At 38.7% G+C, this 13666-nt stretch overlaps 1 protein-coding gene across 3 annotated transcripts in view; it reads right to left on the minus strand.

Moving 5' to 3' along the window:
* FGD6 (FYVE, RhoGEF and PH domain containing 6) overlaps positions 1-13666 on the minus strand; it is a 74511-nt gene that overhangs the window by 30018 nt on the left and 30827 nt on the right. For all 3 annotated transcript variants that reach the window (XR_007504625.1, XR_007504624.1, XM_049792121.1), the window contains exons 4-8: positions 11965-12032; positions 11842-11872; positions 3171-3322; positions 2214-2370; positions 890-977 (exon numbers count right to left, since the gene is read on the minus strand). Coding sequence is in view for 1 of the 3 variants with exons in the window: in XM_049792121.1 (XP_049648078.1) it covers positions 890-977; positions 2214-2370; positions 3171-3322; positions 11842-11872; positions 11965-12032 (496 nt within the window). In the remaining 2 variants the exon portion in view is untranslated. The remainder of the gene's footprint in view (positions 1-889; positions 978-2213; positions 2371-3170; positions 3323-11841; positions 11873-11964; positions 12033-13666) is intronic.

Genomic DNA, 13666 nt, shown 5'->3' on the forward strand with positions numbered 1-13666 from the left:
TACTACATAAACAGAGGCTATTTTTAAATTGCTCATCAAGAAGCAATGGCTTTCAAAAACAATGCCTTAAGTATGTCCAAATCCTTACAGGAGCCATCCCCCTCTTACAACAAACATATCTCAAAATGCTTTACAAAGGAGGCCTCTATCATTGCCCCCCTTTTACAGAAAAGAAAGCATTGCATCATGCAGATGACTTGCTCAAGGTCACTCAGACATGCCAGTGCCAGAGCAGGGTGTAGGGCCTGGATTACCTAGTCCCAAACCAGCTCTTCAGCCTGCAGTGCCCCTGTAACAAGTCTTACGCACTTACTGGTAAGCATACGCTAAAAACATGTGTTTTGCCTTTAAAAGAGAATGGATTTTACAGATTAAACACCTGGGTGGGGGAGAAACGGAGAAGCTACTTGCAGAAGTCCACAGTTGCACAGACGACTTTTTCTTCCTTATCCTAGCTCCAGTTTTCCTTGCTACCTTTTTCCTTCATAAACCCACCCCCCAAAGCAAAAACAAAAAAACCCAACAACAACAACAAAAAAACCCAAACCCAAAGCAAAGCAGGAGCATTCCAACTCTCTAAGGAAATTATGGGCTTCTATTACCACAGAAACAAACAAAACCCACTGCAGTTTTCATGTTTTCCAAGTACTGCTGAACATACCATCAGAGAACACGCTACAGCGTTGGGAATATCAGCATCTCACTTGTGTTTCTTATTGCAATCTATTAACAAAGAAAGCCTCTAAACCCATGGCATGTTCTCAAAAAAAGCTTCACATATCTGAAGTCAGATAAACACGCTTTACAGATGGATACGACCGCCTGAAAACAAGTTTCCTGGGACGTGTGAAGACTGGCTTCTTAAGCCTGCAAAAGAGCTTGACTGTACCTGTCAACAGGAGCCTGTACTGGGGAATCCTCTGAACTGGCTTGAGCAGATAGTGCTTGAGGGCCAGACTAGCACAGCGGGGGCTCATCTGAAAGAAACACCCAAAATGAGTAACAATTCTGTGGTAGTCAAGGGTTCCAGCAAAGAAAACATACCTATCTAAACCACTGACTACATTAGAGAAGCTTTATCTTAAAAAGGTGCCACTACCACAGCATTAAACACCACACTACAGAGCAAGCACTTTCGTGGGGAAGACTGCATGCAAAATCAATCATGCATTAAAAGACATCAGTAAGCACTCATACGCTATGGATTCAGAACAGGTGCTTTTGCTTAGAGGGAGGAGAGGTGAGAAAGGTAGAAATAAAGGAAACACTGGTGGCAAGGGCAGCGTGCTCCTTTGTAATTGCTGTCAGCGTCCATTAGGCAGAAAGGCAGAGAAGAGCAATGCTCACTGTAGAAGTTTTAATTAATCCACACCTCTAAAGACAACACAGAATTAAAAGATCCATGCTTCAAAAATGTTAACTGTCTTGAGTTTGCATTCAAAATAAAGTGCATCTGAAACACTGAGTCCTTAAAAAGGCCTCTTAGCTCCTTCCTGTCTCTGCTGTCTCTACCTCAAGCTCTTCCTTTGCCCACTCCAAGGAGCCTTTCGAACCACTTGTAAGCAAACAGAGCAGCGATTACCCAACGGGAAAGCCCGTGTAATAGAAAGTAAATTCACAGTTTGTGTGGATCATGTGCTCAGGGAGCTTGCACCTCTTCTCTGATTTGTTTTAAGGGAGTTATGTAAAAATCTGGCAATGCTCTTGGAGACATGAATCAGCTTTCATCTGATTGCTGCATGTGCTGGGTTTGAAACTTCTAGAAATATGCAGATGAGAAAATTCACTTTTTTTATGTTTCCAACTGAAATGAAACACCATTCCCATGAGCAAGCTACTGCCCTGTGATGTGGTAGAGAAATCGACCTGGTTAAAATAGGACAGTTAATCAGTATGATCAGGAGACAAAATAATAAAAAGCAGCTAGAGATTTTGTTAATGTGTCTTTGATGTAATTTGTAGCAAGTTCTGCATTTTCTGAAAATCAAGTTCCTTTATCGTATCTCACAGTGGCAGCCAAAATCACCAGTTGCTTCACAAAGTCTGAATTTACTTCTTTCCACTTCCACCCTAAGTCTCAAGCCAAGACTGCAGCAAAAAAAACCCCAACCCCCAAAACCAGCAAATTGGAGGATAGCCTCTAAAGCCTTATGGAGGATCACAACTGCTGAAAAGCCATAAAATAGGATATATCTTACAAAAGATTACAGTACCTCAAAGTCTTTGACGACCGAAGCAAAGCCTGCATTCTTCTTACACTGTTCATCTAATAGTGCAACATTTTTATCAAATTCCTTGATGTAAGTTGAATACATCTTTAAGTAGGGACCTTTTTTTACAAATATGTCAGCAATTCTTTGATGTTCGAGCCTAGAAACAAAAAATAGAGCAATTAGAAAGAGCTAAAAAGACTGCACATCTTAATCCTACAGCAAAACATCTCTTTCACAGTAAGATGTGCTAGTTTGTGTTCTGAACAAAAAGCTTACAGTTCAGCAGATAGACATCCATCTCAGTAGCTACTCTGAAAAACCTTATCAGCCACACCTCAACACACTAGTTCGGTGTTAGATGACAACCACTTAATACACAGTCTGCTTAAAATGGTCTTGAATTGTTTGAAGACTTTAGTACAAGCTGGATTTCTGAGGAGACAGATCTTCAGACTTCAAGATGCAGTCTCCATCCCTTAACAGCAAGCACGGGATTACAGTCTTTACCCATTTTGGTGCCTTTGTGTACCTGATTTAGATACGTTCACCAGTGCAACTGAGAATGGACTTCAATGGGATTGTGGCTGTCAATCAGCACTGTGTCTGATTAGTAAATCTCAACTACCTTTAAAATGCAAACCTGTCTTCAGGACAGTCTCCTTTTCCTCTAAGGGAACAGTCCACTTATCATGCCCATGCAGGGACCAGAACTTTCAATTAAAAATGAAATTTTAAATAAAAAAGTGTGATTGCTAAAAGCATGTATTGACACACCTTCTGGACCTTTCTGGATACATCTAAATGGAAAATGATCTCCTGTACTTTCAAAGTAAATTCTGTCATTTAAGAAGGCACGTGAAACACAAACAAGAGTCAAACCGTGGTCACATGGAGCCACATAAGCCCCACAGATAAATTTCAACATCAGAGGAGTGGTATCCTTTTATTGATAGTCACCAGTGAGATAACCGCTCTTCCAGTTCCCTCAGGAGGTCCCGATTGAGTTCGTACAGCTGAGGTAGGTAGTACAGGATCTGGTTCAGGATTCTGTCCTCAATCACTGGCTTTCCAAGCTGCCTAGAGGCATGGGCCACAGCGTCCCGGAAATCCTGCCAGAGTACAAAGAGGACAAAAACCCCCCTTCCCATGAGCGAACAGCCTTCAAAGCACCAACACAGACAACGGCATTCTCTCTGCAGACATTCCAGGCGCTGCTCCCTATTACCAAAGGCAAGGCGGGTACCATCGGGGTTATGTTTCTCTGCAGCTTCAACTTACTCTCCTGGGACTGCCTTAATCCCTTTGGTTTGATGCTGGAGCTTTACTTTCTTGCTCCTGTATACATAATATAGAAGTTGTTCATTATTTTTATAACATGCCCTTAAGGAATGTGCTGGTACTACATATGAGGAAACTACGGCAGGGGGAGAAGCTTTTACCTGCAATGGTGTTGGCAGCCTTGAGTATCTTTTTGCTAATATTTGGGTCAAAAAGCAAAAAAGTTACATCAGCTAATACAGTTGTGCTAGTTTTCTCAAGTCACCTACAAATGCCCTTTTGGAAGATGTGCCTCTTGGACAAAAATGTAGGGTCACAAAATATTACTGTATGTAGCAGCTCTTCTACATACAGAAAAACTAACATCTAACAAAAAGATGTTGTAACAATATGTGGGAACCATAAGATTTCAAATGTTAACAATGATCAAAACCATTGGTACCATCAAAACATTCACAAGGAAGAAGAAAACCCCACTTAAACTTGAAGGATCTTCTTACAGAATTTTTATGCTATAATCAGCTTTCAATAGAACAGAGCTGAGGCTTATTGGTCCTCATTAAACTATTTCGAATTAAAAGCTTGGCCCCACACAAGTCAGTATCTATACTGAAACTCAGTATCCATTACAAGAGGTGTTTTTCCCTGATCACATGCAAATACAATTTTAAAAAAATGTTATCAAGTTAGCATTTCACTTGATAAACAACACTGTCTAAACTGACGAAATAGAAATTCCAAATTAGGTGGTGTGGTGTATTACTGTGTCTCACTTGAATTTGGGCAACAGCGGAAAAAAGACAATCCATAATAGCTCTTTTTGAGTTTGTGGTCTGCTGAAATCTGGTAACACATTCACAATCCATAGGTATCCTGAAAAATGTGACCAACATGTTCCCAAGTACAATGATGAGTTACATTTTAAATGTGCATGGGGTCCACATCTGCCTTTGAAAATCTGTAGGGTCCTCAGGTTGGGAAGAAAAAAAAAGAAAAAAAAATTAAGTCCTCTCTTTCCCCCTCCCCAGGTCTACTACTACAGGTCTTACTAGTTATCTCATCAGTCCAGCATCTGGCACTATTTAGGGTCTCTCAAACTTAAGCCTCAACTTTCCCCTGCCCTCTCTCCACATTACATCACCTCTGGGCAGCCTGAGCTCCAGACACACTTTCTTGCTTTGTGACCCTCTGGGTCATGAAGGCTGTGACTGGGCAGAGTTATGACAAGAAACTGAAAGGAGATACAGGGCGATGGCTGTGTCAGGGGAAGGCTGAGAAGGCTGAGAACTAAATGCAAGGGAGTTAAAAAACAGATGGCGTTATTCATATGGAAATGTTCTGTTTTACATCCTCCGTGCAGACTAGTGACATATAGGTTAACTACCAGCTGCATCTTATGGGTTTTCCTGACCCTAGGGCATTGCTTAACACTGAAATGATACATGGAATTACAATGGCAAAAGCTCAAATGAGGCATTCTGGAGAGCTTCATGCAAAATGCATCATCATATTATGATAATATTCTGTCATCACACACAATATACTGTATGTACTTTGCCATGGGATGAAACAAGAATTTTGTCTGAATGTTATAAGGCTACTTGCACAATGAACAGAACAGCAGTTTTGTCTGTACCATAACTAGCAACCCAGGCTTTTCCCTGCCCAAACAATAAAAGGAGAGCAGGGAGCCAGGTTTAAGCACCAGTAGATAAGACAGGAATGTCATTTGTAGTTAAGAGCATTTATTTAACTTCTAGATATAGCATTCAAAGAGTCTGCAGGATGTTTTCCAAATACAGATTTTGTTTTTTGACTTAGCTTGATCCAAAGTCCATCAGCTTCATCAGGCTTTGGATCACACCATGAAACACTATCATTAAAACAGCCAACCAAAAAACCCTGTTTCATCACCCCCTCCATCCTCCTTCACAACTGAGTAAACGGAGGAAGCCCTGCAGAGAGGAAACGCAGGGAAGAAAGATAACGCGAAGCTTTCAAATGATGCAAACCAGCCTGCTAAACAACGAAAGAGCTAAACTTCAACTTTTTTTCTCCCCCCCCCCCCCTTTTTTTTTTTAATTATCAAGTCTTCACTACAGAAGCAGTACAATGCATTTGTCACTGTAATCATATTAAGATTTATTTTTAAACCAACAGTGGGTGTGAAGTAACTGTCATGCCAAGTTCATCTTGAGATAAACTTAAGGCAGAGAGCACATGCCTGAGGAGTGGGGGGAGGAAAAGTCAAACGAATGTAACAAGGTTGGAGTTAACAGTGTTTACACTGGCCTGAAAAAGTAATTTCTTATCCAAAAGGACAAAACATAGAATAGGTCTGGTTTAATTACCAAATGTTAACTATGTTAACTTCAAAAGTAAACCCTGAAATTTCACTCCAAAGGATGGAAGGAATTCAGATAAGGACAACTTTTTATACAAGTAGGTGAACGACTTAGAAATTACAAATTGCACTAATAGTAATTTAATACACTAGAACCTAAATCCTTCAAAAACTAAATCCATTCACTGCTAAATAAAAACAGAATTGCTGTTGCAAATAATATATACATTGTTCTGGTATCTATACCTGCAAGAAGTGATTCATATAACAAATGTATTTAGCATATAGTACTATATAACACTGCTAAAGAGCACTGCTTTCATCAGTCTGTTCAAAGACAGTCACCCAAGTTGTCCTAGATATTATTCTGTTTTAAGCAATGCAGCAATCCATTACAGTGAGTTTTAAAGAGAGAGATTTTCTAATTAAAAATGAGCCTTTCAAATGTTACAATCTTACTCATTAAAAAGCCCTTGCCATGCTTTGGAATTAATGTGTGTATTTCACCGAAAAAACACCACTTGCAACTAAAGATAAAAGTCTCATATGCTACACGACAGAAAACAAAAAGATTATGCTAAGTTATACTGAATCATCCAAGCTTCTTTCCAGGATAATTTTTCTTTTCAGACAGGGGGAGGCTATTGTACACTTTCTGAAATGCTGGGTTACAGTTTCTAGTTCTATGTTATATTCTGGTCCAAAAATAATCTTCTGATACCACTTTTTACTGCTTGGGCAGAGGCAATTGTCTTCACACAGCTACTTTAAGAGGATGACACTCATCACTGTCCCTGGAAAGCACATTCTTTCCAAACCAGAAACAGTCTTAATTTATTCTAGACTAAGACAGCATCCCACTGAGCACTTGTCCATATGAAAATCTAGTTTAGGCAGTTTTAAAAGCTTCTGAGTACATATTGTTGCTGAATTACTGCCTGATAAAACATTCCCAACTTGAAAATGTTTAGGGAATTTTATTTATCTTATTAGTATACACTCCCCCTAGAGCTGTGCAGTTTTTAAACAATATTTGAGGAGGGTACCACTATTGCTGCTTTTGTTTCCTCCCACCCCTCCTTCAATACAGCTTCCTTAAACAAGCAAAGGGCCATGATATCTGAAATAATTCTGACCCTGTTGTGAATCATCTGCGATCTGCCCACGCACTTCCCCTCTGCAAAGGGCCTGACTCACAATCCCTCTCCATTCTTTCCACGGGAGGATTCCCAGTGTGCAGCAAAGAAACCTGCCCGCATCAGTCTAAGGAGCAAAGGAACAGTTTTAGTTGTAAACCAAAATAATTAGTGACCAGACTAAACCCTCGCTCAGCTGCTGACTGGGTTAATTGCACCTTCTGGTATCTAATAGCTGAATGCAGATAACTTCAAATGGATGAAATTAAAACTTCTTGTAAACTTAACTAGAAGAGAAAGAACTACATGATCTAAATGTGGTCACGTATTTTACTCCTAAAGGCTTCAACCAATATTCATCTTGGATCTGTGCTCCTAGAGCATACCATCAGCAAAGCAAAAATAAACCATAATCCCTTCCACCGAGGTATAACTCCCAGCTAAATACACCTGCAGATAGCTCAAATATCAGTTTAATTTAAGGAAAAAAATATGTTTGTGCTTGGACAGTTTTCAAGGAACACACACACACATATCCTACAAAGGGGAGGAGGGAAGGGGAGGAAGTTTCACGCTCTGGGGAACAGCCAGGCTGCTATATGTGACAAACTGTAAACACGACTGCTAGGAATACAGCTACAGATTTCACAAATACATTATTTAAAGAGGCAGTCTTAACTAGAGTTAGACTATTAGCCATAAACTGTTAAGTTAAACTGTAGCAATGATAGTTCATGAAGACTATGAGTAAGTGTGAATCATGATATTTTTCAAACATACAAGATTGCTTCTGGAAAGCTGCCAAGTAGTTCCAAAGATTTTTTCCTCAGGTAGTAAAATAATTTATAAGTCTTTAACAATAGAAGATAGTTAATTTTTTACAATAATCGATGATTTGACTGTGGCGTATACCCAGAATGTTATTTCAAGGAATAGGCTGGGTCATAGAACAATGTTTCCTTCCAAACCAAAACTATTTCATTAGCCTTCTTAATAAGATGACTACAGCTGCAATTCATTATCAAATGCCTCAATCAGCAATTCTAAAGCACTTCATAGACTAAAAATTTATCAACATATTCACCTCAGACTGGTCAAATATTGAAGATTTACCATATTCACCTCAGACTGGTCAAATATTGAAGATTTACAGTTGGAGAAAAAGGAGTTGGAGGTTAAAAGAATTTTTCACAGCCAAACAGTAGGTCAGTTGTAAGCCGGGACCAGAGGTGAGGACTTCCTTTGCTCCAAAACCCATAGCTATTTTATTTCTCATTATGCACATTAAATTCTGTTTTCAAATCTACTATGAATTATTTTTCGTATTTGGCTACAATATACAAAAAGTCTAAGTTTTTTTAGATATATAAAACTAAATATATAGGGGGGCTTTTATATATATAATTTTGCAACTGTCTTCTAAAAATGGAAACATATTAAATGAGAATTTCTCACTCTAAGTGTCTCTGGAAGGACACAGAATAGAAAAAAGAAAGATGCTTGACCTCTTATCTTCTTTCTCCAATAAGAGGCTGATCTTGTGGCTGCAGAAAAGTTGCCTCCTGACAACCTCCTACGTGCTCTCAGAGTCCTAATAAGGGCAGAACAGGGGTCTAAGTCAGAAGCACAGATCTAAAGGCTCAGGCAAAAGCCCACAGGCCTAAGCTTTTCTTTGCTTGCACAGCATAAAGTTATACTCTAAGCCTTGTAGTGGAAGGATCCAGCCTGAAAAGCATGTTCCTCTGCTGGACCAGAAGCCTCACTGCCCATACCATAGCAACAGGGCAAAAACAAAATCAAAAAGAATGAGAGAACAAAGAGTGGTGGGTTTTGGCGAAAGAAAAAAATTCGAACAAAAGTGGAGAAAAGAATGACAGCAAATAAGCCAGGCAGCTCACCCTTACAGCAGCAGGGTGCTGCTGAGGAGGTCCTCTCACTTGTACAAAGCAACCCATTTCCAGAGAATCCCACAACAAAGTAGTACAAATGGCACCAATCCTGCCTTACTCCCTTTCCAGGAACACCAGGTGTTTTTTGGGCACAGAGCACCTCAGACAGCGATGACAAGCTTGTTTCTCTTACATCATTTATGTCTCCCATCCAGTTGACTGTTCCTTCTTTTTCTGCAAGTGCCCTTAGGGAAGAAACAGCACTTCTCACATCTTCTCAACCCTTGTTTACCCTCCGGAGGCCATGCATGAACCATCCCACAAAGATGCATACAGATGAGCTCATTTGATTTAAGCCCTTTTGTTTTCAGGAGTTTCTAACAGCATTTTACTGGAATCTTGTTCTCTAAAAGAACATTAGGATAGTTACAGAAATACAGAGAATTCAAGATTACATCTCATCTTCAATTACTCCCTCAAGCGATCCCATTCACCAAGTATGTTTGAGACAGCATCAGTGCAAAGCCAATTAAGTCCCTTACCTGTGTTATGACCACCTTATTTCGTACTATAGAAGCATTCATCATTTTCTAGAGAACTTTTGTAGTCTGTCTTCAACAGAAGCAGTCAGGTGTACTTAAAAATTGTGACAGTGTCCAAATAGCCTGGCACCCTGGCATCTTGGAAGAGTTGCTCCACCTAACTTGACTTTATCAACATAAAAGAAAATGCTAAAAAAAAATTCACCGGTACTTGTAACCAGTTTGCAATCACATTCCCACCTTCTCAATTGGTTTAGACTCCACTTCAAATGCTCTAAGCAGTAGCAACTTAAAAACCTTTTACTTAATCAACAGTCCTGATCTCTGGCTGTACTAAGAGCCATGAGCTGCGTTAACTGGCATTGGTAAGACAGACTGAGGAGAATACTATTAATTTCAGATCATTGTTAATGGATTAGTCACTAAATTTCAAGTATTCACTCTTTGGAAGAGTGAATACTTGAAACAGATGGTTCAGAAGGTGTAACAGAGCCTCCCCTGACCAGCCAAATCTTTACTATGGGTAAAACAGCCCAGCATGGGGAGAATCTAAGTTTTAATTCCAGAAATCTGTCAGAAGTTGCTTGACTGGCAGTTAGTAATCCTGACACTGAAGCTAGTAAGCCAAAGTGGTTCAGTGCATGTGAAATCAAAAGGATAGTTTTATCAATGTTTAAATATTATCCATAAGAAATACATGATTAAACAGACAGATTTAATAATGTCTGTGATGAACACAGACAAATCCTCAGGCACACCACCCTGTGGAAATAAAAAAATGGGTTTCTGCAACCTGTCTCAGGTATGGCAATTTTTATTTAATGAAAAATGCACGCGCGCACACACACGGCCTCAAAACCAGTGCCCACTCTGACAAGTCCCAAGGTTCCCACTGCAGGCCAACAGACAAGTTGAGGACAAAGTATTCCCTTGACTCCTAGCCTCACACCCTCTCTGTTAGACCAGGCTGAATACATGTCGATTCTTATTGTTAGCCAACAAAAACATTTCTAATGGTTTTTATTTGGCATCTAGAAACCAGCATACTGTCATGAATAGAGTTGTGAGTTATGCATTAAAACAAAGCAAAACACATCCTACAGCACTGCACATTTACACTGTGGGGACAGACTTAAGTTCATCCCAGAAACTTCCTAAACTCCCTTCTATTTTCCCACTCCCACATTCTTCCTCTGCTTGCCTGCATAGTCCTCACCAACAGCCTTTTCTTCCAGTACTGTGCATGTTACCTGAAGAACTGGTACACTGAAAAGTGAAGACACCTTTCAGATGTAAGTTATATGCCTGCAAAATACGATAATTAAAAATCATATAGCTTAAAACTTGTCTATAATCGTTAGGACAACTCTCTTCCTTTAACAAGTATTTAAACTTCATTTCTATACTAGAAACCATGTTGAATATAAATAATATATTGACTGCAACGGCCTGACCCAGCTTTTAAAAACCAAGCTTGAACAGAGTAAGAAAATCAATTACTAAAATGGAAGGCAAAAGAGGAATCAGCAAGTGGTGTGGTAAGTTTTTTGTTTCCCGAAAGATCTCCGTGTTACAGGATTGTATACATTCATCTATAAGAGCCTTTGTTCCCAGTTTCACAGAACATGCTTCTCAAGAGACCAAGATAGACCAGCGCATCTGTTTGCAATATAACCACTGCTATTGCCCAAGGAAAAAAATCACTACACTTGCACTTAGAGTGACAAAATGGTACAAACACATATCACTTCGAAGTCGACAGAAAACACATAAAACAGAACTAGAGAAAGCTAAATTCTTCATTAATTTATTATTATCACCTTCAACACAGCATGTTTAACAGATGACTGATCTGCATAAGCATAGATTAAATACTTAACCCTTGCTGTGGACAACACATTGCACATACTACAATCACAGCTGTTACCAGAAAGCAAGCATCTGTCAAAGAATTGTAGCCCCAAAAAATATGCTGCCACAGTGATGGATAACACCATTAGAGCTAATTTGTTATATTACCTCAAGAACGTGTATTTTTATGTACCATTTCTAAAGGTAAATTGTTCCTGCCTGCCCCCACTACTTTAAAAGTTATTCTAACCAAAGATTTTATTATGGTTGCTATGGTACAAGCCGGCTTATAAATATGATGCTGATTAACATAAATGGATATATATTCCATTTTCAATATTCAAGCAATACCCCCACTCAGCTGGAAGACTGCATACATTAATTAAGGAGATGCAGAAGGAACCACCAAAATATTCATCCATTATATAAAACCTGAAACTTTACAATTCTGCTTGATTATATTATTTTTTATATTTTGAATATATACACACAGCAGAAAAAAGTCACATTCACTACAATAAAGCCTAAACATAGAACTGTAACAGATTAAACAAATAGAAGAGGAAACTTCCTTTTTTGGGTACTTACAATGTGTAAGAGCTTTAGCACATCCACAAACCTATCAGAAAAGCAAGAAAAAGTAAAGAGTTACATTTTAATTGCCCAATTAAAATAAATTGAGCAGCTGTAAAGTTTAGCATTGACACTTACACTTTCTCTGAGCTCATGATCTCCTTGGCAATATGGTAAACCTTTGTTTTCTTTCCAGCTGCCTTACTCTGCAAATAAAATTATATGTTATACTATGCACCTATTAAAACTGTTGTAAAGATAATTTCTGGCTAGTAGTTCCCCAAATGCAATGTAGTTATTCAATAGTTATTTCTAATAAAAATGTTTTATCCTGCTTTGAAATCTCTTGGCTTTGAAATCTTCCAGCTTTTCAGGATCTATGAGAAAATCATGTTAGCTTGTAGCTGGAAACAACAATATTAACTAAGAGTAGTTTTTATAACACTATCAGCCTTTCTATTTAATTATTACAGGAAGCACTGAAGCCTGTAATGAATGAAGCCCTAGCAAGTGACATTTATTGTTTTGCAAAAGTAGTAAAAGTACAGATAATATTTCTATATTATTTGATTTTTTTATTATTATTATTTAATACAGCAACAGTAATATTTGCAGTAAACTCAGATGGGTTTCAGGAACATCTTAAAAGAAATGCACGTTTTCTTTACTGAAAAAGATGATGAAAGGAGAAAAAGAAAAAAAAAAACCACAATCACGCTGAAGAGAAAAGTCAGCTTCTGACAATCTACTAAAGGAGCTGCTGGAAAACACAGCAACCGTACTGCAAAGATGTAGAAGTGTGAGCCTTGTCATCTACCTGAAACACTGTGGAGATGATGTTGGTTGTTACATGCACGCATTTGGCTTCCAAAAAAATCAATGCTACTGTTCAACATCAGATAGAAGGAACAGGTATAGCAAAGCAAAAAAGGGGGTAGGTATCAAGATGCAAATGTGTTTTCTACACAGTGTAACTCCCATGCACAATGTCCCTCAGATAAAAAACATCTTTCTCCACAACAGCTCTCATGGTTTGCCATATGCTGCTCTGTGGCCAGCTGTCACCACATGTATTAGATATTCAGGCTTTCATTTCAACGGGCCGCAAAGACAGACCACGGATGAGGAGCACTAAAACATCACAGGATATACAACACAAGCGTGATCGAAGTCCTGGGGAGACTGTATTGAGTATGGTAGTATAATATAGGCATTGAACAGTTTATCTAGAAAAGATGGTATCAGTGGTATTGCATATATGAACCTTCAGTTCATAAGCACTAATGTTGCAAGATTTGTCTGGAGTTTTAGTTCTTCTCCAAACCTATAAACAAGTCTCAAGTGCTGGAAATCAAACCGTGGAACCAATGACAATCATAGGTTGGTTTTAATGATAGTTATATTAAAAGAGAATCTAAATCAACTTTTTCATTTTAATTTCATTGACACCGTACCAAATTACTAAATTAAAATTAATTTCTAACTTTAGTAATCTGGTGTTACATCACATGTATGCAAAATACATGATTTATTTTATATACTAGACATCTTCACACAGAGCTGGGATTTTACTTCTAAAATTAAACATATTTCCAAAAAGCACTTAGATCTACCCAGTGAGGGTCAATCGGATTCAGGCGAGATTGTAATACCCATCCTCAGGCCTCCGTGCCTTGTTAGAAAGCACAGCTGACACGTTCCCTACAAGACTGAATTCACAAGTAACTCAATTATGCAGAGCAAGGTATCTGCCATCACTGTAGATGTGACAGTTGCAAATGAGATGAAAATTAGTATTTTGAGAACAAGCCGCTACCACTAAACAATTACAAAACGAAAT

This window comes from Accipiter gentilis, chromosome 34 (genome assembly GCF_929443795.1).
Source record: "Accipiter gentilis chromosome 34, bAccGen1.1, whole genome shotgun sequence".
Lineage (NCBI taxonomy): Eukaryota > Metazoa > Chordata > Aves > Accipitriformes > Accipitridae > Astur > Astur gentilis.